Consider the following 25363-nt stretch of genomic DNA (forward strand, 5'->3'; position numbering starts at 1 on the left):
CTGTAATGGTTTAAGGCAGCGATCAGCAAATTACAGCCTATGGGCCAAATCTGGCCCACAGACTGTTCTTGTAAAGTTTTATTGGAACGCAGCTGTGCTCATTTGTTTACATATTGTGTATGGCTGGTTTTGTGCTATCATGGCAGAGTTGAGTAGTTGTGTCAGAGACCATATGGACCCCAGACCCTAAAATATTTACTCTTTGGTCCTTTAGAGAAAAGTTTGCTGACCTCTGCTTTAAGGATATATATTTGTTGTAATACAAAATAAGGGAGATATGAAATAAAGTGACTTCAGAATCCCAATGACTGTTTATGGAAACTCCGAGGATGCTTTCCGTCCAAGGGTACCAGCTGGGACCAAGGGAACCAGAATGAACTCCTTGGCCACTGGGATTGAAGCTGAAGCTTCTGTCCTTCACCAGCAGGGTGGGCTGCCTTGAACCCCTGCTTTTCCTCTGGTCTTTATGCGCATAAAGGGCTTTTGAATGAGGGCCAGAGGGGGTGGAGGGTCTGGGTGCAAAGAATTACACAGAAAGGGTCCTGGCTCATCCCCCCACTTTAATCATGAGGTGGACAGAAATAGAGTCCAGTTTCTACAGCAGCGCTGACCCACTGCGCCTTGGGGGCCAAGCCTGCCCAGTGCCAGCTCTCCCCTCGCTCTCCCAGAGACCTTACCGTGCCTGGTTCACCATTGTCCGCTGTGGAGGTTTTGCGGGCTGATCTGTTCTGTAGCCCTGTTGAAACTGCTATGAGAAAACAGAAGCTGAGGTCACTGCTGCCTGGAATGAGGGCCAGAGGGACGGGGGGCTGGGCGCTCAGGCGTGGCTCAGGCTTGGAGCCAGGGGAGGACACCTCCCAGCCCAAGCAAGGGGATGGCTTTGGGAAACAGACAACAGGAGGGCTCAGACCAAAGAAGCCACTCCCCTGCCTCCAGGCTAGAGAGCAGGTGGGCGCAGGGAGAAAGGCCACTCTGCCTGCAGACTGTGGGAAATGGGGTGGCTGGAGTTTCAGTAGGGATGGTGCCAGTGCCATCCGTGATCGTCAGAGATGTAGGACCTGGATGGGTACCCTCTGACCAGGTGAGGACCGGTGCGGGCCCCGTGGGATGTAGGAGACTGCTGCTCCCTGAATGGGCAGAGCCAGCAGGTGGCTGGAGAGGATCCACTGCAAGTCTGACCCTACTCTGACTCAGTGGAGGTGGGGGAGCCTTCAAGATCATCTTTTCCAACCCCTTCTTTGTGAAGATCAGGGAACCAAAGCCCAGAGAGGGACATTGACCAACATAACATCACACAGGAGGTCAGTGGCAAAAGCAGAAGGTGAACCAGGCCTGAAACTCTGAACAGCTCATTTCTGTCCCTGGCCTACAACTCACCGCTATGACTGTGATTTTGGATAAGTCACTTACATTCTCTGAGATTCCTCATATGTAAAACAGGTGTAAAAAATCTTTGTCCTTCACAGGGTTATTGTAGGATGAAATAATGACAATGATGATCACGATAAGAAAATGTACCACACATTGAAAATGTGCCAGGCATGGCTCTAAGGGTTTTACGTGTACTAACACATTTTAAGCCACCCAGCAATCTTTAAGGAAAGTGCTGTTATTCATCCCCATTTCACAGAGGAGGGCACTGAGTCCCCAGAAGGTCACACAGGGAATGGTGGAGCCAGAATCCCAACCCACATCTGTCTGACTCTTAGGTCCCCAACATTTTGGGTACCCAGAGTCACATGTCTGCTGCACCCACAGCCAGCAGGGAGAGCTGCATGGCCACCTGTCAGCCTGCAGGAGGGCAAACTGTGGAGAAGGGTGGGGACAACTGGTGGGGGGCAGTGCAGCAAAGCTTCTGACCTACTGGGAGGCTGGTTTTTAGGATGATGGGCTGGGGGATCTTCCAGAAGCCATTATCCTCATCCCAGCAGGACTCGCGCCTTATCTTCTCCAGGTTGCTATAGTTACAGTCTCGGCGAATCAGGGGCTGCACCTGCTCCAAGAGCTGCTGGAAGAGCATCAAGTCACATTCCTGCCGACGGATGGTGGCCAAGTAATCGATCTTCTCTAGCTCAAACTCTGACTGCAGATCTTTGATCTCCACCTCTGCCGCCCGAAGCTAAAAACAAAGGATGACAAGCAGTGAGCAGGAAAGACATGGACACATCTCACCATCCATCTGACCTCTGCATCCGCTCCCTGCCCCTCCGGCCAGCCACTCATCCTCTGCTCACTGATCCACTCACCCGTCCATTCTGATCTCCACCATCTGTCCTGTCATCCTTCCATTGATTCATTCACCTTCCCTCCCACCTCTCCACTCAGGGTTTAAATGAGCACCTACAGGGTCCACAGCCCTGCAGAAAGCAGGAAGAGGCTGATAATCAGCCCCCACTGCCAGCCCTCAGTCTCCATCCCACACTCATACATTTTATTCAGGAGCCTTTGAGAAGGCTCCACACATAACACTGTAGTTACCACAGTCCTACAAGATCTCAGAGAACTGTACAAACTCTTTTTCTAAAAGAAGCAATAGGCATAAATTCTCAGACTCAACAGTCCTTGCTCTCCCACTGCCACAATCCTGTTATGATGTGACAAACACCAGACTTAAGAATCAGACCCACCTTGATTCAACCATGGGTTCCAGATTTTTTTGATCTCCTGCCCAGGTCTGCCAGACTGGCCCTCCATAGCCTCCTAAGCATGGGGACTCCCAACTCCAACCAGGCCCTCCCTGAACCCCAAGACACCTTGGCGCAATCTGTTTCCTCAAAGAGCAGGGACAGTTTGATTAGTAAAGAAGGCTGTTTTAAATTCATGGGAGGGCTTTCCTGGTGGCGCAATGGTTAAGAATCCGCCTGCCAATGCAGGGGACATGGGTTTGATTCCTGGGCCGGGAAGATCCCACGTGCCGCGGAGCAACTAAGCCCATGAGCCACAACTACCGAGCCCGCGTGCCACAACTACTGAAGCTCACATGCCTAGAGCCCATGCTCCGGAAGAAGAGAAGCCACCACAATGAGAAGCCTGCGCATCACAACTAGAGAAAGCCTGCGCACAGCAACAAAGACCCAATGCAGACAAAAATAAATAAATTAAATAAAATAAATTTTTAAAAATTTTAAAAATAAATTCATGGGAATGATAGTCACATGTAACCACCTGAGAACAGAGGATGCCTGGTAGGACACAGGTGGGCGGGGAGCCATCAGGGAGGGGTGGGTACACAGAGCCTTCAACTAAATTAATTATGCTCCATGAATGTAGCTAGATAGTAGATACATGGCATTCATGGTAACAATCTTAATATATTTTTGTACATTTGTAATCATTCACAATGATTTTTATAACAGCTTTATTGAGATATAGCTGTGGTTGAGAGTCTGCCTGCCAATGCAGGGGACACAGGTTCGAGCCCTGGTCCGGGAAGATCTCACATGCCACGGAGCAACTAAGCCCATGCACCACAACTATTGAGCCTGCACTCTAGAGCCCGCGAGCCACAACTACTGAGCCCGAATGCCACAACTACTGAAGCCCATGTGCCTAGAGCCTGTGCTCCGCAACAAAAGACGCCACCACAGTGAGAAGCCCGCGCACCGCAACGAAGAGTAGCCCCCGCTGGCCGCAACTAGAGAAAGCCCACACGCAGCAACGAAGACCCAAGGCAGCCAAAAATAAATAAATTTATAAATTTATAAATAAATAAATAAATAATGCGACTATGAACATCAGTGTACAATTTTTTGTGTGGATATATTTTTGTTGTTCTTGAGTGTAACTGCTGGGTCATATGGTAACACTATGTTTAAGCAATTGAGGAACTTCCAGACTATTTTCCAAAGCAGTGTATGAGGGCTCCACATACCCACAAACAGTATAAGAGGCCTCCAATTTCTCCACATCCTCACCAACATTTGTTATTGTATGTCTTTTTTACTACAATCATTCCAGTGGGTATGAGATGGTATCTCACTGTGGTTTTGAGTTGCATTTCCCTAATGGCTAATGATGTTGAACATCTTTTCATGTGTTTATTGGCCATTTGTATATCTTCTTTGGAGAAATGTCTGTTCAGATCCTTTGCCCATTTTAAAATTGGGTGGTCAGGCTTCCCTGGTGGTGCAGTGGTTGAGAATCTGCCTGCCAATGCAGGGGACACGGGTTCAAACCCTGGTCTGGGAAGATCCCATATGCCGCGGAGCAACTAGACCCGTGAGCCACAACTACTGAGCCTGCGCGTCTGGAGCCTGTGCTCTGCAACAAGAGAGGCCACGATAGTGAGAGGCCTGCGCACCGCGATGAAGAGTGGCCCCCACTCGCCGCAACTAGAGAAAGCCCTCGCACAGAAACGAAGACCCAACACAGCCAAAAATAATAAATAAATTAATTAATTAATTTTTAAAAAGAGGCAAGTATTTAAAATAAATAAATAAATAAATAAATTGGGTGGTCTTTTTATTCTTTTTTTTTTCCACTTTTCATCATTCATTTAAATTTTTTAATTGAGCACTTACTACTTACAAGGTGAAATGTTATGCATTAATGAATCAACAACAGACAAGATGTAAATGCTTCCTACTTTAAACATGGAATCACAGACACAAATATGAAATACAAATTGGTATTAAGTCCTACAAAACAGAAGTCTATGAAGCTATAGAGCTGCCTTGTCCAATATAGTAGCCACTAGCCAACTATGGCTATTTAAATTTAAATTAACTAAACTAAACTAAACTAAATTAATTTTGTCACACCAACTACATTTTTTAACATGCTCAGTAGCTACTTGTGGCTACTGCTTCCACAATGGGAAGCACAAATATAGAACAATCTTATTATTGCAGGAGATTCTATTGGACTGCTCAGCTATAATCCCTTGTATTTTCATCATAAAATTTATAACTCTCTAGTTTACTTATATGGATTTATCTGTTTCATATCTGTCTATTCCACTAGAATGTAAACCCAGTGAAGGCAGGGCTTTGTTCTCTTTATCACTTTTCCCTCAGTGCCTAGCCCATAGTAGGCACATGACAAATTTATTGAATAAATGAAGTAATGAACTAATAAACTAAGCTGGAAAGGCTTTTAGGAATTCAGTTTTGAATTACTTAGAAGAGGGACTGGGGAAGGAAGAACATTCTAGAGAGGCTAAGTGAAGGACCTGATATCCCCTTGAGGAAAAGAAGATGATTCCCTGTCCTTAGAGCTTAGCAGTGAATGAGCAAATGCAGGAAACCATAATGTGAGATGAGCTGGCCAGGTGGTGGCACCTGATCATGGAGGGTCTTGTGAAAAGTTGTCTTCCTCTTTCTCTATTTCTGCTCTGTTGGTCCAGTCTGTACAATATGGGACTGGACCACATAGTTCCCATGTCTGGAATTTTTTTTTTTAATATTTAAAAATAAGTTTATGTCATAGAATTAGAAACTCTAACAGTACATTGATATGTTTCAGCTTTCCGTAATATTATATCTCTCTAAGCAATAAAGCTTTTCAGATTAAGCTATTTGGATTAAATTGTCACTAGCAACTTTGACTTCTTTCGGTTTTATATTTTTCCACTAGCTGAAAAGGACTCCCCAGATCAAGACAATATGCTCCTGAAACATACACTGCTTGTTATCTGGCTGTTTTTTGTTTTTTTTTTTCCACACACACACACACACACACACTGTATTTTATTTTTACAAGAGATAAATAGACTGACACCAAGCATTGTACATGGATAACCACAACAAAAGCAACAATGATTGCAATTACCAAACATGAAACACACTCATACTATGTCATAATATTGACATTCAGTCCAGTAATCCTCCACTGTAACAGCTCCTTTACTTTGCAGTGAAAATTGATTTGTATATTCTTTGCCTCTGAATCCTTGTGGGATTTTTTTTTTTTAATTCAGACAGAAAGTCACAAAAATTATACTCATCCTCATCAGTTCACTCAGTCCCATGTAATTAATTTTTTTTTTCATCTTGATCTTTTGTTAGCACTTTTATGAGTTCATCAGTTTTTCATTAGAGTTCTGAAAATGCTTATTCATTCAGTTCAGCAGTACAGTCAGTTACCAGAAACCTGTACTTGTCAGAGTCTTTTCCATGAATTTCTTGAAGATGAAACCCTTTTATAGGAACATATTTGCAAAATCATCAGAGTACACCCAGAACTGTCTGTAAATGACAAAAGACTTAAAAATGACCATGGTTAAAGATTTGATGAAAGTTCATAATAATGCAGTTGACAAGAAAATTAGTTATTTCTGAGATATACATTTTAAAGTAATAACTAGGATTATTACTTATAACATTATACCAGAACATATAAGATTTTTAGAAGTTTCCTGTAATGTCTGAAACATTTATATTAACATATTTCCATACATATTTCCATACAAATACAAATATAAGATTTTTAGAAATTTCATGTAATGTCTGAAACATTTATATTAACATATTTCCATACAAATACAAATATAAGATTTTTAGAAATTTCATGTAATGTCTGAAACATTTATATTAACATATTTCCATACAAATAACCCAATGAAAGTTTAGTATTAGTTGTTTTGTTTGTTTTTTTATACTGCAGGTTCTTATTAGGCATCAGTTTTATACACATCAGTGTATACATGTCAATCCCAATCGCCCAATTCAGCACACCACCATCCCCACCTCACCGCAGTTTTCCCCCCTTGGTGTCCATATGTCCATTCTCTACATCTGTGTCTCAATTTCTGCCCTGCAAACTGGGTCATCTGTACCATTTTTCTAGGTTCCACATACATGCATTAATATACGATATTTGTTTTTCTCTTTCTGACTTACTTCACTCTGTATGACAGTCTCTAGATCCATCCACGTCTCAACAAATGACTCAATTTCGTTCCTTTTTATGGCTGAGTAATATTCCATTGTATATATGTACCACAACTTCTTTATCCATTCGTCTGTTGATGGGCATTTAGGTTGCTTCCATGACCTGGCTATTGTAAATAGTGCTGCAATGAACATTCGGGTGCATGTGTCTTTTTGAATTACGGTTTTCTCTGGGTATATGCCCAGTAGTGGGATTGCTGGGTCATATGGTAATTCTATTTTTAGTTTTTTAAGGAACCTCCATATTGTTCCATATTGTTCATATTGTCTTTTTATTCTTGAGTTGTATGTTTTTTTAATATTTTCTAGATGCAAGCATCTTATCATACTATATGATTTGAAAATATTTTCTTTCATTCTGTGAGATATCTTTTCTCTTTTTTGATAGTGTTCCTTGAAGCGCAAAAGTTTAATTTTTTTAAAATACCTGCTGGTTCTTTTTTCGTTTTGCTTTGTTTTGTTTTGGCTGCGCCCTGCAGCTTGTGGGATCTTAGCTCCCTGACCAGGGATTGAACCTGGGCCCTCAGCAGTGAAAGTGTGGGGTCCTAACCACTGGACCGCCAGGGAATTCCTACAAAAGTTTAGTTTTGATTAAGCCCAATTTATCTTTTATTCCTTTGTTGTTTGTGCTTTTGGTATCATACCTAAGAAAGCATTACCTAATTAAAGGTAATAAAGATTTAAACCTGCATTTTCTTCTAAGAGTTTTATAGTTTTAGCTCTTCTATTTAGGTTTTTGACTCATTTTGAGTTAATTTTTGTATACTACACGAGGTTGGAGTCCAGCATCTTTCTTTGGCATGTGGGTATCTAGTTGTCCCAGCATCATTTGTTGAAAAGACTATCCTTTCTCCATTGAATCATCTTGGCACCCTTGTTGAAAATCAACTAACTGTAAATGTGAGGGTTTATTTCTAGACCCCCAGTTCCATTCCACTGATTCTATATGTCTGTCTTTACACCAGTACCACTCAGCCTTGATTACTGGAACTTTGTAGTAAATTTTGAATCAGGAAGTATGAGTCCTCCAACTTTGTTCTTTTCAAGATTATTTCAGCTATTCTGAGTCCCTTGAATTTCCATATGAACTTTAAGATCAGCTTGTCAATTTCTTCAAAGAAGCCAGCTGGTTCTTTGAGAGTGATTGCCTTGAAATATGCAGATCAATTTGAGAAGTATTGCCATCTTATCAAAATTAAGTCTTCCAATCTATGAACATGGTATATCTTTCCATTTATTTAGGTATCCTTTTCTCTCTCTCTCTTTTTTTTTTTTGGCCACACTGTGCAGCATACAGGGTATCTTAGTTCCCTGACCAGGGATTGAACCCATGCCCCTTGCAGTGGAGGTGCAGAGTCTTAACCACTGGACCGCCAGGGAAGTTTCTATTTAGGTATTCTTAATTTCTCTCAACAATGTTTTATAGCTTTTGGAATATAAGTTTTGTACTTCTTTTGTAAAACTTTTTCCTGGGCTTCCCTGGTGGTGCAGTGCTTAAGAATCCACCTGCTAATGCAGGGGACATGGGTTCAAGCCCTGGTCCAGGAAGATCCCACATGCCTTGGAGCAACTAAGCCCATGCGCCACAACTACTGAACCCACGCGCCTAGAGCCCGTGCTCTACAAGAGAAGCCACTGCAATGATAAGCCCACGCACCGCAACGAAGAGTAGCCCCTGCTCGCCGCAACTACAGAAAGCCCACGTGCATCAATGAAGACCCAATGCAGCCAAAAATAAATAAATAAAATAAATAAAAATTTTTTTAATCCATTTTAAAAAAAAGGGATTGGAAGCAGGAGAGGAACTCTATCGTCCAGGCTGTCTTTGAAGGGGGACAGGTGCCAGGAAATGCCGGCTGCCTCCAGAAACTGAGAATGACCATGGCTGACAGCCAGCAAGGAGATGGGAACCTCAATCCTACAGCCACATGGGAATAAATTCTGTCAACAATCTGCAAATGGATTCTCCCCTAGGACCTCCAGAAAGATATGCAGTCCTGCCATACCTTCAGTTCAGCCTTGTGGAATTCTAAGCAGAGAAACCAAGCCACGCTGTACCTGGAATCTGACCTACAGAACTGTGAAATAATAAATCTGTGTTGTTTCAGGCAACTAAATGTGTGGTAATTTGCTACAGCAGCCATAGGACACTAATGAAAAGCTCTATATGTAAAGCTGCACTTCCATATGGCCAGAAGAGTGTGCTATCAAATAGGAAAACCTAGCAAGCCACCCAGAACCTTTACCTCTGTATGGCTGTTAGCATAACTGATGCCATCCTGGGCCCGTTCAGTTCCTCCTGTCCTTTCATGGACCCTACCTAGGGCTGTACAGGGTAGTAAATCTCTTCTGTGTAGGGCTTTGTAGTTAATAGATATTGTTTAATTATGATTAAGTCCAGGTGGCCTCTATGCTCTGGTAGTCTCCAAACAATGATGAAGACTTTCCCTGATGCATTCCCACTGCCCACAAGACTAGTTACCCATTCATAAATCTTGACTTAAAAGTGCTCTTCCTGTTTTCAAGTACCTACCCCCACACGCTAGGTAAATACAGAATTGTCCCAACGGCCCCTCGGTGCTGCGAAGCGCAGCTGCGAATGCTTCCAAATTGTCACCTGCCCAATCCCACCCTGTGAGTACCTTACCCTATAATCAACTGATCCATTGATTATATATGGAGCTGCCTGCCTCGTTTTTCTGTCCCAAGGTATCTTAGTTTGGTGGGTACTTTTTGTTCCCTCCATCCTCCAACAACCTCTGCATTCAATTGTCACTGAGAGTGCAGAAAAACAAGACATTATGAAATAAACAGAAGAGAGCAGATGTATCTAATCAAAGCTACTATAAGGTACAGAAAATGAAAATCAAAGCATTTCAGCAGAAGAAAATTCCCCCCAAAGCACAAGCACACGGAACCAAACAGATTAAAAATATAACTCAACACCCCAATGTGAATAGTTTCCTTAAACAAGCACTCACAGATGTGAAATTTGCAAATCAGAAATCCAAAATCTTGAAATGGACAAAGATGAAGAAGATGTCAAGTGGGACATTAACACAAAACGAGGAAAGAATTTTTTAAAAACTTAAGATAGGGGGCTTCCCTGGTGGCGCAGTGGTTGAGAATCTGCCTGCTAATGCAGGGGACACGGGTTCGAGCCCTGGTCTGGGAAGATCCCACATGCCACGGAGCAGCTGGGCCCGTGAGCCACAACTACTGAGCCTGCGCGTCTGGAGCCTGTGCCCCGCAACGGGAGGGGCCGCGATAGTGAAAGGCCCGCGCACCGCGATGAAGAGCGGTCCCCGCACCGCGATGAAGAGTGGCCCCCACTTGCCGTAACCAGAGAAAGCCCTCGCACGAACCGAAGACCCAACACAGCCAAAAATAAATAAATAAATAAATAAAGTAGCTATAAAATTAAAAAAAAAAAAAAAAGCAAATGGTTGCTTTAAAACAATTTAAAAAAAAAAAAAAAAAAACTTAAGATATGTAGACCAAAGTACAACAAAGACCAAATTCAATTAAAGACATAAAGGGTATTAAGAAAAGGCATGAAAACAGCCAAGAAAAATTTAAAACTAAAGACGTTTAAAGAGGAAAATGTATCAGCTTTACGCTTTGGCAAGATCCCTTGGTCGCCTGTGTTGAGTGCGGATGAGGAGGGGGGAGCAGGTGGCCAAGGAGGACATTATGAGGCCCAGATCACCCGGAGGATGCTCTGAACGACACACAAGTGTCCGTCACAGACAGCACAGCCTCATTCTCCTCTTGTCCTCACTCCCCAAGCTCAGCCGGGTAGCTGCCTTTCTGTTCCCCGAACCTCGGACCTCATTCCGGGCACTGGACGGTCTCTCGGCCCAGACCGCTCTTCCATCAGGTCCCACCTGAGAAGTCACCACCTCCACCAGAACGGCCCTGTCCCCCCCATCTAAGGAGGCCCCAGGAACTTCTGGGGTTCTGCTAATGCTCGGTGCCTCCTGGGTGCTGGTTGCACAGGGCACTCACTTTGTGGAAATGAATTCAGTTGTGCATTTGTGATTTGGGCATTGGTACTTAAAAAAAAGTAAATACATAAAAATACAGCCGCCCCTACCTCCTGCCCACCCCCCATTCTCTTCATCGGGCTACCCCTCCCTAGAGTCTCTTGCTTCTTTCTCTGCTGCGTTGTTCCTTACACACACACACACACACACACACACACACTTCCCCTGGAACGCGAGCTCCAAGAGTGCAGAGACGCACCTGTCACCGTGACAGCTTCCAGAATAGGGCGTGTCATACAGCAGGTACCGAATACATACACGCAGGTGTCAAGACCGGGTGTGAAGGCCCCGCCCAGCGTTGCCTGCGTGTGGGGGCGGGGCCAGCGGGGGCGCAGCCTGAGCCCAGGGCCTCACCTTCCTCTGCATCTTCTCCAGCAGCTTGCTCTTGGCCCTCACTTCCTCCTGGATGGAGTCGTAGACGTTGAGCAGCACCCAGTCCCCGCTGTCCTCGTCCGAGTTCTGCAGGGCCGCCACCAACTGCTTCTTGCGCTCGTCTGCATACCGCTTCCGCCGCCTGTGCTTCTCCTTCAGGTCCGTGTTCTTGGCCTGCTCCCCCCCGACCACCTGCTGCTCCAACAGCTGCAAGCTGCCCTCACGGAGGAGAAAGCACACGTGACAAAGTCTGCCGAGCACTGAGCACTGGATGTCCAGCCTGATCTCATCGACTCCTTCCAACAACCCCACTTCACAGACACGTAAACTGAGGCCCAGAGAGGTGAAGCTGCTGGCTCGGAATCAGACCCCGCATTCCTGCCAGATGCCCCTGACTCCAAGCCTGTGTGCTCAGCCACCCAGCTGGTTCTGCCCCACAGGAAGGGCGAGAGTCTCCCTCTGGAGCCAGAGCTGCTCCACCCGCCTCCCGCCTCCGGGGACTGATGGTGCCCCCACAGAGCAGGCTCGCGGCCGTGCTCCCAGGCGACCTCAGGGATCAGAATACCCCTGGGTTGTGGAGAATGTTCCATACAGTCAGTGCATAATGTTTAATCAGGGAACATTATGAACAGTTCATTTTCTTTAATATTTGTATCTAAAATGCTAAAAGAAAGTTTAGAGTTTTGCCTCTAAAAGTACAAATTTGAAATAACTACAAAGGCTTATGTAGAACTCCCTACTCTCTAATAAAGCACCACAGAAGTATTTTAGACTCTGCCTCTTTCCAAAGGGACATAAGGGGAGTATAACCAAAGACATTCCCAGGATTCATAACAGGATAGGAGCTCATGCTCAAGGGAAAGAACGGGACCACGCAAACCGAGCAGCCGGGCCCAGACCCGCTTCAGGCTCAGTTCTCAGCTCGACAGCAGCCAGGATATAGGGTAGTCACATCCAAGTCACTGCTCTGCTTAAGACCCTTGTAGGGTCCCCATCAGGATGAAGCCCAAGCCCCGGGGGCACACAGGGCCTCCCTGTCTCACCTCCCTCCGCCGCCACCACTCCTAACTCACTCCAGCTTCAACTCAGGGCGGCTGCTTCTCCAAACATCCAGACTGTTTCCACGCCTGCACCTTTGTGCCACCTTAGGTGTGCCCTGTACCTCAAATGCCACCCCTGAGGCATCTTCGTGCAAACCTTATTCAGTTGTCCCCTCTTCTGAGAAGCCCTCTCTGACCACACTCCAGAACACACCGTGAAAGCCGCCACATGTGCCATGTGTTTTCTGTGTGCGCGACACCAAGCTCCCGCCTCTGTAGGCGTCGTCTCATTTGACCCTCACAACAAGCTTCTCGAGATTCTCACTATCACCCACTGTATAGATGAGAAGCTGAGGCACAGAGAGGTTAACCTCAGCCTAGGTGGCAGAGCTGGGAAGTGGTGGAAGCGGACGGGAACCCAGGCAGTGACTACACAGAACCTGGTTCTAACTGCTCCAGAACCTGCCTCCCCGGGCCTCGTGTACCTGCCTGCCCCGGGACTGAGAGCCCCTTGAAGGCCAAGGTGACAGCCCATCTATGCTTGCATCCTGGTGCCCAGCACGTAGTAGTTGCTCAGTTAATGTTTGAACGGTGGACTGTGGGGCCCGGAGGGGGCTGAACCCCTGGCTGTGGGGCTGACTCTGTCATGGAGGTGAGCCTGACAGTAAGCTCATCTACAGAGGTGAGAACCAAGGCTCAGAGATGTTAAGCGACTTGCACAAAGCCGCAGAGCAAGTGAGGAAAGCCCAGCCCCGCAGGCGGCCCCAGGGTGTGTTTGGGGTGGCTTGTCCCTAGGGGGAGCACATCTTGCATCAGGGAGGAACTGGAGGCTCGGCTGGGACCTGGGGAAAGCCTGCATCGCCTGCCCTGAGCTCCTGAAGCCTGCAGGCCTGGCCCCTCGAAAACCAGGCGGGGACAGTCCCTTCCCTCCCTCCTGGAGCAGCTGATCCCCCGCAGGCGCCCTGATGGGATCTGGTGGCACCTGTGCCGCTTCGTGAGCAGAGCCCTGCCACCTGGCTGCCCCGAGAAGTGACCATCCCTGCCCCGCTGCTCCTGGAGAGGATCAGCCACATCAGGAGAAGACCTGGGTGGGGCTCAGGAAGAATCTATGGGCACCTCCACCCCTGCGCGCAGGGCATAGCTCCCTCCCGCCCCACGTGGGGTCCCACCACCCCCCGGGCTCAGGTGCTTACCGGGCAAGCACCTGCTGCTGGTCCACAGTGGGCAGTAGGTCATCGGTCAGCACTGCCACCTCCATACTGTCCCTTCTCGCAGTTGTCATGGCCAGCAGAGACTGAGGCTGAGCCTCCAAGGCCACCTGGGCTTCACCCTCGGCTCCCACACTGGGCTCTGCTGCCGACACCACCTCCTCGGTCACTCCCAGGCCCAGGTCAACCTCCTGAGCACAAAGAGAAACCCAGGTGGAGGCGGGAGGCCAACTCCTGGACACGAGCTCACAGCGGCCTCAATCCCAGACGGGGGCAGCCCGGCCCCTGGCAGTCTGGGACGGATCACTTCTGGCTTGGGCACGCCCAGTTATACAAAACTGCACCATTTCCACCGACACCCCCCCAAAACGGTCCCCCAGCTCCCTCTCCCACCCCTCACCCTCCAGGCTACACACGGCAGCCAGGGGGATTTTCTTAAAATATAAATTGATCCTTCACAGCTTCCCATCACATTTGCAGTAAAATCCAGTTTCTTCCATGGGCTGCCGCACCCTCCGTGCCCGCTCCCTGCCTTCTCCCCCCAACCCCATCCATCCTGCCACTTCTCTGACCTCCTTTTCTGTCACTGAGAAAGTCAAGATCTTTCCAACCCCAGGACTCTGACACTTGCTGACCCCTGCTTGGTGCACCACCCCCGTGCCTTCTTCCTGCTTCGGTCCCATCTCAATGTCACCTGCCAGCCGGGGCGTCCCAACCTCCCTGTCTACCATCTCCTAAGAACCTGCAGCGCCGGCTCCTACCCAGAGATCAGGTCCAGAAGCCGGCAGATCGCTTTCTCTCTCCACAAATGTGGGCAGATTTAAAGCCTTCCTCCCACTGCCCTTGGCCCGTTGTGTTCTCTGAAGCAGAAGAGAAAACAAGGGTGGGGTCTGAGAGCAGCAGAGCTCAAAATGGGCCCCCCACCCCCACAGGGGTTCCCTGATGGTGCCTCCGGGGCCCCCAGCCCCTGCTCTGCGGCCCTCCTCCACCGCATATGATGGGCCTCTATGCTTTAGACAAGGGCTCCACGGCTGAGGAAAGTTTGAAAATCGCTGTGGATCAGTGGCCTCTTATTGACAAATCAACAAAAAGAGAGGTGATGGCTCCTCTGATTTGCACGCTGCTTTGAGATGGGAATAAGCTGGGGGAGGGCTGGGGTTGTTGTCCCTAGTTATTTTTGGTTTTGTTTTTGTTATTTATTTATTTATTTATTTATTTGGCTGCACTGGGTCTTAGTTGTGGCCCGTGGGATCTTCACTGCCACGTGCAGGAACTTCGTTGCGGTGTGTGGGATCTAGTTCCCTGACCAGGGATCAAACCCGAGCCCCCTGCATTGGGAGCGCAGAGTCTTAACCACTGGACCACCAGGGAAGTCCCTGTTGTTCCAGTTTTATGAGTGAGGAAACTGAGGCCAGAGAGGGAGGAGACAAGCGGAAGCATCCGGGAAGAATCAGGCCCCTGGAAATGCCCCCGCCCGTCAGCACTCACAGTCCTGGGCAGGAGGTCGTTGGCCGCCTCAGCTTCAGACCTGAGGTCACCAGGCTCCAGCAGATCTGTCCGGGAGGGGTGCTTGCGGGAGAACAGGGGCAGGGGGAAAAGGAGTGGTTGGGCCAGAATCATCCTTTGCTGCCCTGCCCTGCCCTGCCCTGACCTCCCCCTTCAGCTCCCCACCTGCTCACCAACCCCACCACCTCTTCCTGAGGGAAGGAGGGGAGACTAGATGAGGGGGGAGAACAGGGGAGAGAGGAAATGGGGGAGAGAGGAGAGACACTGCTGTTGCAGGAGCGTTACCTGCATGACCTCACGTGAAGCACGTGTCAGTATCCCCATTTTATAGATGAGGAAACTGAGGCCCAGAAAGGTGACTGGACAAGGTCACACAACTGAGTGAGTGGTAGAGCTGGGATCTGAGCCCAGGTCCGATTCAAAGGCCTGTGGTCTTTATACCCACAGAACCACACACACGGGAAGGGAAGGGAAGGACAAAGGGGAGAAAAGAGAAAAAAAGATTTTTAAACATAAAAACAGAGGGTTGAAAAGGGAGAAGGCACTGGACAAAGGGGCAGGACGGAGGAAGAGCAGCATCTCAGGATTCCTGGGTAGCCCCTGAAAGGTAGCTGGATTCTCACAGAAACTCCTCCCCCACAAGAGCATGAGGGTTGACCAAGGCCACCTCCAGCTCTTTCAGGCCTGGAGCTCGGTGTAACGATGGCAACCAGCAAACTCCCTGCACAGATGTCCCTCCGTCAGCAAAACAGGTGCCCAGCTGGCATCGCCTGGGATCTCAATCCCAACCTTCCTACTGATTTACAGAGCGTTAGACAGAGCCTCTCTTTCCCAGACCCCTGAACACCTGAGCTGTCGCCACGCCAGAGCCACCGCAGAGATGGCGCCGGCGGTGCTGCAGCGGCAGAGGTTAGACGTCTGCACGTGCCCAATGACCTCTGTGCCCCAGCTGAGCTCTGCCCCCATGGCATCCTGCACGACATCAGCTACCTGTGTGGCGACCTTGGGTACGTCTGCCTGGGGCACGTCCAGCCCGGCCACCGTGGAGGACAGCCTGGCCAGCTTGGCTTCCACCTCGGCAAATGGGTCGTGCAGGCCCGGAAGTAGCTCCAGGGCCCTCAGGTGGGGCTCTTCTCCCTGGAGGAAGGGCTCCTCCTCCCACAGGGGCTCCGTGGCCTTCCGGCTGACATCCTCATCCAGGAAGTGTCCACTCGGGGCCTCCACCTCGGGCACAGGGGCCTCCAGGCTGGAGTGCTCCCTGGGCCCAGGGAAAGCCGTGGAGATGAAATTTTCTTCGAGCGTGGAAGACTCATCAGACCCAAGAGAAACCTCCGACTCAGAGGCCTCCACCTTGGGCAGTTCCTCAAACCTGGAAGAAACCTCAGTCTTGAAGACACCCTCACTGGGCAGGGTGCCAGGCATGGAGTAGATCTCGGGTTTCACGGCCATCTTGTACTGGAAAGTAGGTGAGTACTCAGAACTGCTGGCGAACTCAGCCCTGGACATGACCTCGGCCTTGTAGAGGACTTCTGCCTTCAGGACAGCCTCTGCAAATAGAGACCTTCCTTTAGCTTTTTACAGGGTGGACAGGCGGGACCCTTCCCTGGAAGCCGGCCCCAAGCTCACCATCTCCAAGAGACCAGCTTAAGAGTCAGAGCCTCCCAGGCCCCCAAATACTGGCTTCCCATCTCTGCCCGTCTGCGCATCAGAACTCAAGGCCTGTCTCCTTCTACCTCTTCCAGGAAGCTCCTTCCCTGACCAGCTCCATGATCTTTCCATTCTCTGACCTCCCCAGCCAGCCATTATGTGCTGGGCTCTTACCACTCTGCCTTGGGTCTGCTCTTAATACATAAACTGACTTCCCTGCAGGTATTATTGTCTCCAAGGCAGAGAGCTCCCGATCAGCAGGTTCCACACCCAAGACCCTCAGGGGCCTCGCCGGGGTGATCAGCTCAGGGCCCTTGTCCACAGGATAAGCTAGAGCCATGGGATATAATGAATGCTGTGGATGGATATTAGCGAGACCAAATAAAATCCCTTGGAGGCCTGATATTCAAAGTGGACTGGAGAAAACACTCCCAAGGACAGAAAGTGCTAGAATCTGCCCTTCCCTCTTCTTCCAGGTCTACACCAAGAGGGGCATCTCCCTGCCACCTGGGATGGGAGATGATCGCACAGGCCTCCTGCTCCCAGCTCATGGGCAGTAGACCAGCTCCTTTACATCCCAACCTCTTCTTTGTCACCGTGTCCTGGGCTCCCCTGAGAGAGTCCTGATGTCCCCTTTGCTGAAAGAGACATCCATTCCCTAGCTCATGGCCTGAACCTCTCCAAGCCTGAGTTTGCACACCTGCAATGTGAGGATGCGGTGAGTCCCAACTCACTGAGGGAGTTCGGGAGAAGTACCTACCTACCCAGTACCTGGCACACGCAATGCCCAATAAACTGTACCAATGATATGAATATACTGTCATCATTACGAGGTGGATGTTATAGTAATTGAGTATAGTATTTGAGTATTAGGAAGTTTGGGCTGCCTGGCAGCACAGGTGTCTGAAAGATAGTGGTGGGATGGAACATTCTAGAATGTCAAATAGAAGATAAAAATTTCCAGGAAGGTAAAAGTTCTTGCTAATGATTAAATGCTTATTTGGGGATGTGGTTGCTTTGGTAACAAATGGTCTCAAATGTGAAAAGAGACTGTAGAAGATGTAGAAACTGGGGGAAAGGACTTACCCATAAAACATGGGTGATATGTTATAGCTCTAAGTCAACCTTGGGCAGCGATCCAGCCTGTGGCCAAGGCATCACGAGGCAGTGCTGTGGGTAAGAATACTGGCTCTGGAATCAGACTGCTGGGTTCAAGTCCTGGCTCCACTTTACCAGCTGTGTGACCATGGGCAAGTTACTTAGCCTCTCTGGGCCTCAGTTTCCTCATCTACAAAGTGAGGGTGACTGTGGTGCCTGCCTTGCTGGGCTGTTGTGAGGACTAAATAGAACTGAGCCTGGTGCATGGAAAGTGCTCTATAATGTCAGTCAGTGGGGTGAGGAGGAGAGCAGGCTGGCCTCCCTCCTGACGGCTGGGGGGGCGGGGGCCCACCTGTCTCCTTGCGCAGGTTCTCCTCCAGTGTGGACAGCTTCACATCGTACGAGTTGCGCATGGCAGTGATGTCCTCCTCCAGCCGGGCCCTGGACTCCTGCTCTGCCTCATAGTCGGCCCTCAGCCGGGCCAGGCGCTCTTCGTACTCCTGGCAGATGCGGGGGGATAACAAGAGGGGCAGCATTTTACCACCACTTCAAAACGCAGCTTTCAGTAATCCTCTTTTGTCATTCAAACAATCCAGAAAATACAAATAAGCCAAAAGAACAAAATTAAAATTACCTCCGCAACACTAGGATGATTCCTGGCTGGTGAAGACCCTTCTGCACTTTTCTCTATACATTTTTTTTTTTTTTTTTAATGTGGGATCTTCCCGGACCAGGGCTCGAACCCGTGTCCCCTGCATTAGCAGGTGGATTCTCAACCACTGCGCCACCAGGGAAGCCCTCTCCATACATTTTTAACGGGCTAATAATATGCGTATCTGTCTGTAATCTATTTTTTCCACAAAGCAATAGATCACGAACACCTTTCTGCATCAAAATATATGTTTTAACCAAATAGTCCTCAAGCCATCAAAGACGAAATGTATTTTTATGCATCTGCTTCTCTCTCCATCTTTGCCATCACCACCAGCTCTCATCCGGGCCTGGTTCCCCACCTCCACTCTTGCTCCAAACCTTTCTCCACATGGCAGCTATGCACCCATAGATCATGTTTCAGTGGCTTCCCAAGTTGGAGGATAAAAATCTAACCTCAACTTGACCTCCAGTCCCCAGTGATCTGGACAGCCCACCCCATCTTTGCCACTCTTGGGCACGCCAGGTGCTTTCCACTCCTAGACACGTCCACTCCCCCCCATGCCCCCCACTCCGCCAGCCTCAGGGCCTTTGCCCTCACTCCCTGGCAAGCTCTTCCCTTCAGTCCTCGGCTTGGTAACAACCTCTCAGAGAGGCCTTCCCTGGTTACCCTCTCAGAAGATCACCACCACCGCTCTCTGCCACTTCACTTATTTCTTCTTAGCCTGGATCATAAGTTCCATCATTCTCTGCATTTGTCTGATTATAGATTAACCGTCTAGCTTCCCCACCAGAGAACATGCACCCTCCCGTCTTGCAGCCTCGGTGCTGAGCAGAGAGGAGGGACTCGGGGAATCGCCGCTGAATCAGCAAGTGCATGAAGCAGAACTGCTAGGCAGGCTATTCAGGTGTCTGATATGCGTCCCCCACAGGGAGGGTCGGGCCTTTATGAACTAATGTTCATCTGTGACCCGCTGTCTTCTGGAGCTGCTCCTGACAGAGGGGCCTGCAGCGGCAGTAAGCCAGAGGGGCGGGACGGGGTTAAAGATGGGAGAGCCCCTGCACACGCCCACCCCTCCAGATCCCCCAGGAAGTACAGAACCAGCACAGAATCCTACAACAGCACAGACAGCAACAGCACAGACGGCAAGACCTGGGCTCTCGGGGTGGAAGAGGAGACAGACAACATTAAAATTTAACGTTTTCTGGGACTTCCCTGCTAGTCTGGTGGTTAAGACTGCGCTCCCAATGCAGGGGGGCCTGGGTTCGATTCCTGGTTAGGGAACTATATCCCACATGCTGCAACTAAAGATCCTGCACGTGGCAACGAAGATCCTGCGTGCCGCAGCTAAGACCCGGCGCAGCCAAATAAATATTTTTTTAAAACGTAACGGTTTATGCAGCACAGTTGAGATGCATTGAGCCTCAGGGCGATACCTGCAACGTTACTGAGAGCCAGGGAGAGTCCAGACTTGCCCAGAACCACGCAGCTCTCTGATGGCCTCGTGGAGACCTGTAGCCCACGCCCCGTCTGCTTTCTCCTGCCCCTGCCCCCGCCCTCGCCTTCTTCCTCATCCAGCTGGGATCCCAGGGCCCAGCACTACATCCATCCCTCAGCAAGCACCCCTGACTCTCTCACTTCAGCACCCTCCCCTGCTCCCTCCAGCACAGCCCTGACCCCAGTTAAACCCAGGCTTAGGCCCAGTGGCACCTACACCCTCGAAGACCTGGCTGGAGATGCACACATGGACCCGCACACACGGACCTGCACACACGCACACACGGCAGCACCGGCTTCCCTTCTCACCTGTAAATGTGTGATCCCGAATCTCAGAAGGACCTCTAAGTGGTGTCCCACCCTTCCTAGTCCTTCCACCTTCCCTCTCTCTGAAACCCTCCGCTCCCCCCATTTCCTGTCTCGTCCTCCACAGAGAGCCCTGAAGAGGGCAGAGGTGAACTCCCTCACCCTCCCTCTGCCCGAAAGCTCTGTGTCCTCTTGTGACGGAGGACAAACCATCCAAAGCCGAACCCCCCACAGAAGGACTCTGCTCCTTCAGTCCCCCCTCCCTCCTATACCTCAGACTTCTCCCTCGGCACTAGATCATTCCCCACAATCCACAAAACATGCTCTACTACTTCCTTTTTTTTGCCACACCATGTAGCTTGCGGGATCTTAGTTCCCTAGCCAGGGATCCAACCCAAGCCCTGGCAGCGGAATCCTAACCACTGGACCACCAAGGAATTCCCATGCTACTTCCAATATTAAGAACAATAAAACTCTGCCTTGGGCCCACCTGCGCCTCTGGCTCCAGCGCCCAGCGCCTAGTAGGTGCTCAGAAAATGTTTGTTGATGACTGAATGGGGCAGGGGGGCTAGAGCGCAAACCCAGACCTCCAAGCCCCGGCTGGCACCTGTTACACAGCCCAGCCTCTTCCAGCAGCAGGAAAGCCGCCTTATACCCACTCTAGAGATGAGGAAACAGGCTTGGAGAGCTTAAATAACCTGCCCGGGCACAGAGCCCGCAAGAACTGGACTCACAGAATGTAAAAGCCGGATGAGCCCTAGGAATCTTCTCGTCCAAATCCCCTGGTGCAGCTAGAGACGGAAGCCCATGAAGTCAAAGCTGCAGCCCATGGCTGAGCCGACTCCTGGCCCGGCGCCCTCTCTGTTACACACAGGGGCCACCTCCCTCATCCTCAGCATCCTGACTGGTTCAGGAATGGAAAGGAAAGCACAGTCTAGGCACACAGAGAGTCTTAAGTGAAAGAACAAATGGGAGGGAGGACAGACCCCCTCACCTCTTCCTCTGAGTGTGGCTCACAGAAGAAACTCCAGGGCCATAAAATAGACTTGGTGGTGGCAGCCCCAGGGGACAGTGGTCTGACGCAGCGTCCACTAGGCTGCCCTTGAGGAGGAGGCAGGCGACCCCCATCCCCAGAGCAGTAGGACCCTCCAATCACTGGCTACTCTAGCATCCGGCCCAGAACAGCGGTCTTCTCCCTTATGACCACTAGGGGGCGACAGCGCCCTGCACATCACACAGCCAGGATGCCTGCCCACCCAACCCGGCTTCCTCAGGGAGGAGGCTGCCATCCCAGCCCCAGGCCAGCCCCCCCGCCCCCCGCCCCCCTTCCCCATACTGCTTTGTGACCAACGTCCACCTGTCCCTACGTGATTCCACAACACACCCTGAAGCGCAACCTCTCTCATCCTGTGGGCTTGTGCTCAGCCATCCCCAAAGGCCCCCTCCTCCCGGGACCTCCCAACACCGCCCTGGGGAGCCGGGCCCAGGGCTCCAGAGCTAACCTGCCCCTGCCCCTGCCCCAGGAGCTCCCAGAGCAGCAGAGGAAAAGGCAGAATGAGCGGCTGAGTTCCCAGAACCTTGACAGGGGCCCGGATGGGGCCGTCCAGGAGCTACAGTTGAGCCTCTCCCCAAACAGTGAAAGCCTCCACCTGTCATGGGCAGCACCTGGGGGCTCTTTGGTCGATTTCTCCCAGCCCTCCAGCCCACAGGACTGAGATTCCCCCAGGCCTTACCCGGTCTGCCTCCCAGAGGCTGGGCCTCAGGCCCCCGCAGCCTGCCCAGGGCCTCTGGGGGCCCCAGGGCTGCTCCCATCTGAGGTCATAGTTGAGTGGCAGAGGCCCAGCTGCAGACACGTCCAGGCCCCAGTCCCTGCAGAGCTGTCCTTCCCTGGCATTAGGTTTTCCACCAGGAAGAAGCCAGTGCCCTACCTACAGGGACCATCAAATGTCAAACCCCACCACATGCTCAGGTCTCAGAATGCGGCCCTCAAATGGCAGGAACCTCCGGAAATCAACAGAGCCTGGAGTCAGGACGGATCCTAAGCCAGGGGTAGGAGGCGCTGTGTGTCTGGCTGTGTAAGTGCCCCTGGGGTCAGCTCCGCATCTGTAAATCAGGGTGCTACCTACCCTGCTGGGTCCCAGTGTGCTGGAAGCCACAGTTGTGGGAGGACCCAGGTGCCCCGAGGTGACAGCTTTTGCTGGGAGGTTAACGCCCCACTTATCCACTGGTCAAGTCAAATGGGTGCCCAGGGGTCCCCACGGCCCACCCAGGCTGCCTGCTCTCAGCCCAGAGCCCTTCCACCCTGACCTCTTTGCCGAGGCACTGGCCATCCCTACCGCCAGGGATGCCCTCTCCATTGCCATCAATCCACAGCCAGCCCTTCATGCAGTACAGACGAGAGATGGCGCCCCTGCAGACGCCCACAGCCCTCTCTGTTCCGCGCACAGAGGCACCAACGGGGGATGGACTGTACTCCGGAGTCAGGAAACCGAGTTCAAATCCCGGCTTAGACTCTCCTTAGCTGTGTGACCTTGGGCAGGTCATGGCACCTCTCTGAGCCTCAGCTTTCTGAGCTCCAAAGGGAGATTGGAGTACCAACCCCAAGGTGATGGTGGCGGGGAAATGGTATCGTTCTGGAGACGGTCTTCTGCTGGGCCCCACCTGCCTGCCCCTTCTCCACCTGCCCAGGGCCTCACCTCCCGGATCAGCTGCTTCTCGGCCTCCGTGTCATGCTGGATCACAGATGGGGGCAACAGCTTCTCTTCAATCTGGACGGGGTTTGGGGGCACCTGATTGTTCAGCAGGGCTGGGAGAAAAGCAAAAATGAGGGGCTGAGACCAAGGTGCACATGGTTTGCAGGAGCTAAGCAAAAATCCGTAAAAAGGCAACTGCGTGCTCATTCAAAAAAGACCTCAAAGTACTGAACTTATTTCAAGCATGTCTCTGTGTAAGATGCTCATATACTCATCCAACAAGTATTTCCTGAGCACCTACATGTTCCAGGGCCTGGGGGTTTGGCACTAAACAAAACAGACAAGACTCCACACACACATTGTTTTCAACTGGGGGAGAAAGGTAAGCAAAATGCATAACATGTTAACAAGGTGATATTTTCTAAGAAGAGAAGGAAAGCAGGAAGGGTGCTGAGAAGTAAGGATCAGGGGGAAGGGCTGCAATTTTAATAGTGTGGACAGGAAAGACCTCTTAGACAAGGTGGGAGGAAAGCAGTTATTTGAAGGAAGTGAGGGAGTGGGGCGGGCAGAGATCCTGGGGACAGACAGAAAGGAATGGTGAGTGCAAAGGTCCTGTGGCAGGCAGGGGCTGTGACTGTTCCAGGAACAGCCAGGAGGCCACTGAGGCTGGAGCAGAGTGAGCGAGGGAGAGTACGAGCAAAGAGCAGGTCAGAGAGGGAAACTCGCAAGCCGTGGCGAGGGCTTCAGCTTCAACTCTGGGTTAAACCGGGCCATTGGAGGGTTTGGGCAGGGCAGTGAAATGACTCGCATTTGAACAGGAGCTCCCTGGTTGCTGTGTGGAGAATGTACTGGGGGGACAACGGCACAGATTCTGGACCTGCTTTGAAGGTAGAGACAACAGGATCTACTGCTGGATTGGATTGAGGTTTGAGCAAAAGCGAGAAGCCCAGGATGACCCCAAGGTTTCTGGCTTGAACACCTGGAAGGAGAGAGGTGTCACTGGCTGGGGACAGCTGCAGGACAAGCAGGTCTGGGAAAGGTCGAGAGTTCAGTGTCCAATACGTTAAGTTTGGAATGACAATTAGATAGATGGCCAGATGTCCAAGTCTGGAAATCAGAGGACGTGGTTTATCAATCAGGTTTGGGTTTTATTTCCTGATGTTTTTGACAGCCTGGGGGACTTGATGGCCAGGAAGAGACTGCCCCTCCCAGGGCCAGCCAATTCCTAGAGGGAGTAAACAGCTTGTCCGGAGGAGCCCCCCTTTCATATGCAAACCAACCAATTCCGAGTCCACACCCACCTCTATCTAACTCTCCCACACAGCCAGTATTTCCCCTGCCCAAAGTCAACCGGGGCCTGGACCAGGCAAGCAGGGACAGCCCGTATGCCCCAATCCTGCCGGCTTACTCAGGCTAGCCAGTCCTGAGCTGTTTTTCCTGCACGGCTGTGTCTTTCCACCAAAACCCCAATAAAGGCTCTGGCCCGGGCTGTCCCTCACTCCTCTCTGCCTCCTGACCCACACTGGTGCTTCCCCCTGTGGCCCTGCATGGCGTGCCTCTCATTTCCAGGGTAACTGAGTAACATTACCCTTTCTTTCAATGACATTGACCTCTCTGTGTCACCACTCAGTCACCTTTATAAATTAAGACCTGGACACGCATCACACAGCCAGGCTGGGGGTCCACATGTGAGAATCATGAGCACGGAGATAGTATTTAAAGATGTGAGACCAGGGCTTCCCTGGTGGCGCAGTGGTTAAGAATCTGCCTGCCAATGTAGGGGACACGGGTTCGAGCCCTGGTCCAGGAAGATCCCGCATGTCGTGGAGCAACTAAGCCCGTGCGCCACAACTACTGAGCCTGCACTCTAGAGCCCGCGAGCCACAACTACTGAGCCCGCCTGCCACAGCTACTGAAGCCCACGCGCCTAGGCGTGCCTAGAGCCCACAACAAGAGAAGCCACTGCAATGAGAAGCCCGCGCACTGCAACGAAGAGTAGCCCCTGCTCGCCGCAGCTAGACAAAGCCCGCACGCAGCAACAAAGACCCAATGCAGCCAAAAATAAATAAATAAAATGAATTTATAAAAAATAATAATAATTAAAAAAATAAAGACATGAGACCAGATGAACCCACCTTAGGAGTGAGTGTAGAGACAGAAAAGGCTAGAGGACCGGCCCTGGGACAGCCTGACATCAGGAGGTTAGGGACGGGGAGACTCACACAAGGGAGCTGAGAAGGAGCGGCCGGAGAGGCAGGAGGAGAACTAGGACAAAGGGTGTCCAGGAAGCAAGGGTTTCAAGGAGAAGGGAAGGGATCATCTGAGTCAACTGACGCTGAGAGGACAGGTGAGGCCTCCTGAGGACCCATCACTGGGTTTAACAACCAGGAGGGCATCCATGACAAGGG

The 25363-nt window shown here is 50.5% G+C and overlaps 1 protein-coding gene across 1 annotated transcript in view; it reads right to left on the reverse strand.

The window, feature by feature from the left end:
• The window catches only part of KIF17 (kinesin family member 17), a 40511-nt gene that overhangs the window by 2457 nt on the left and 12691 nt on the right, over positions 1-25363 (reverse strand). The window contains exons 5-13 of the mRNA XM_057554394.1: positions 22959-23068; positions 18160-18307; positions 16053-16609; positions 15045-15125; positions 14318-14416; positions 13542-13747; positions 11291-11522; positions 1861-2119; positions 678-745 (exon numbers count right to left, since the gene is read on the reverse strand). Coding sequence (XP_057410377.1) covers positions 678-745; positions 1861-2119; positions 11291-11522; positions 13542-13747; positions 14318-14416; positions 15045-15125; positions 16053-16609; positions 18160-18307; positions 22959-23068 — 1760 coding nt within the window. The remainder of the gene's footprint in view (positions 1-677; positions 746-1860; positions 2120-11290; positions 11523-13541; positions 13748-14317; positions 14417-15044; positions 15126-16052; positions 16610-18159; positions 18308-22958; positions 23069-25363) is intronic.

This window comes from Balaenoptera acutorostrata, chromosome 1, assembly GCF_949987535.1.
Source record: "Balaenoptera acutorostrata chromosome 1, mBalAcu1.1, whole genome shotgun sequence".
In the NCBI taxonomy this organism is placed as follows: domain Eukaryota; kingdom Metazoa; phylum Chordata; class Mammalia; order Artiodactyla; family Balaenopteridae; genus Balaenoptera; species Balaenoptera acutorostrata.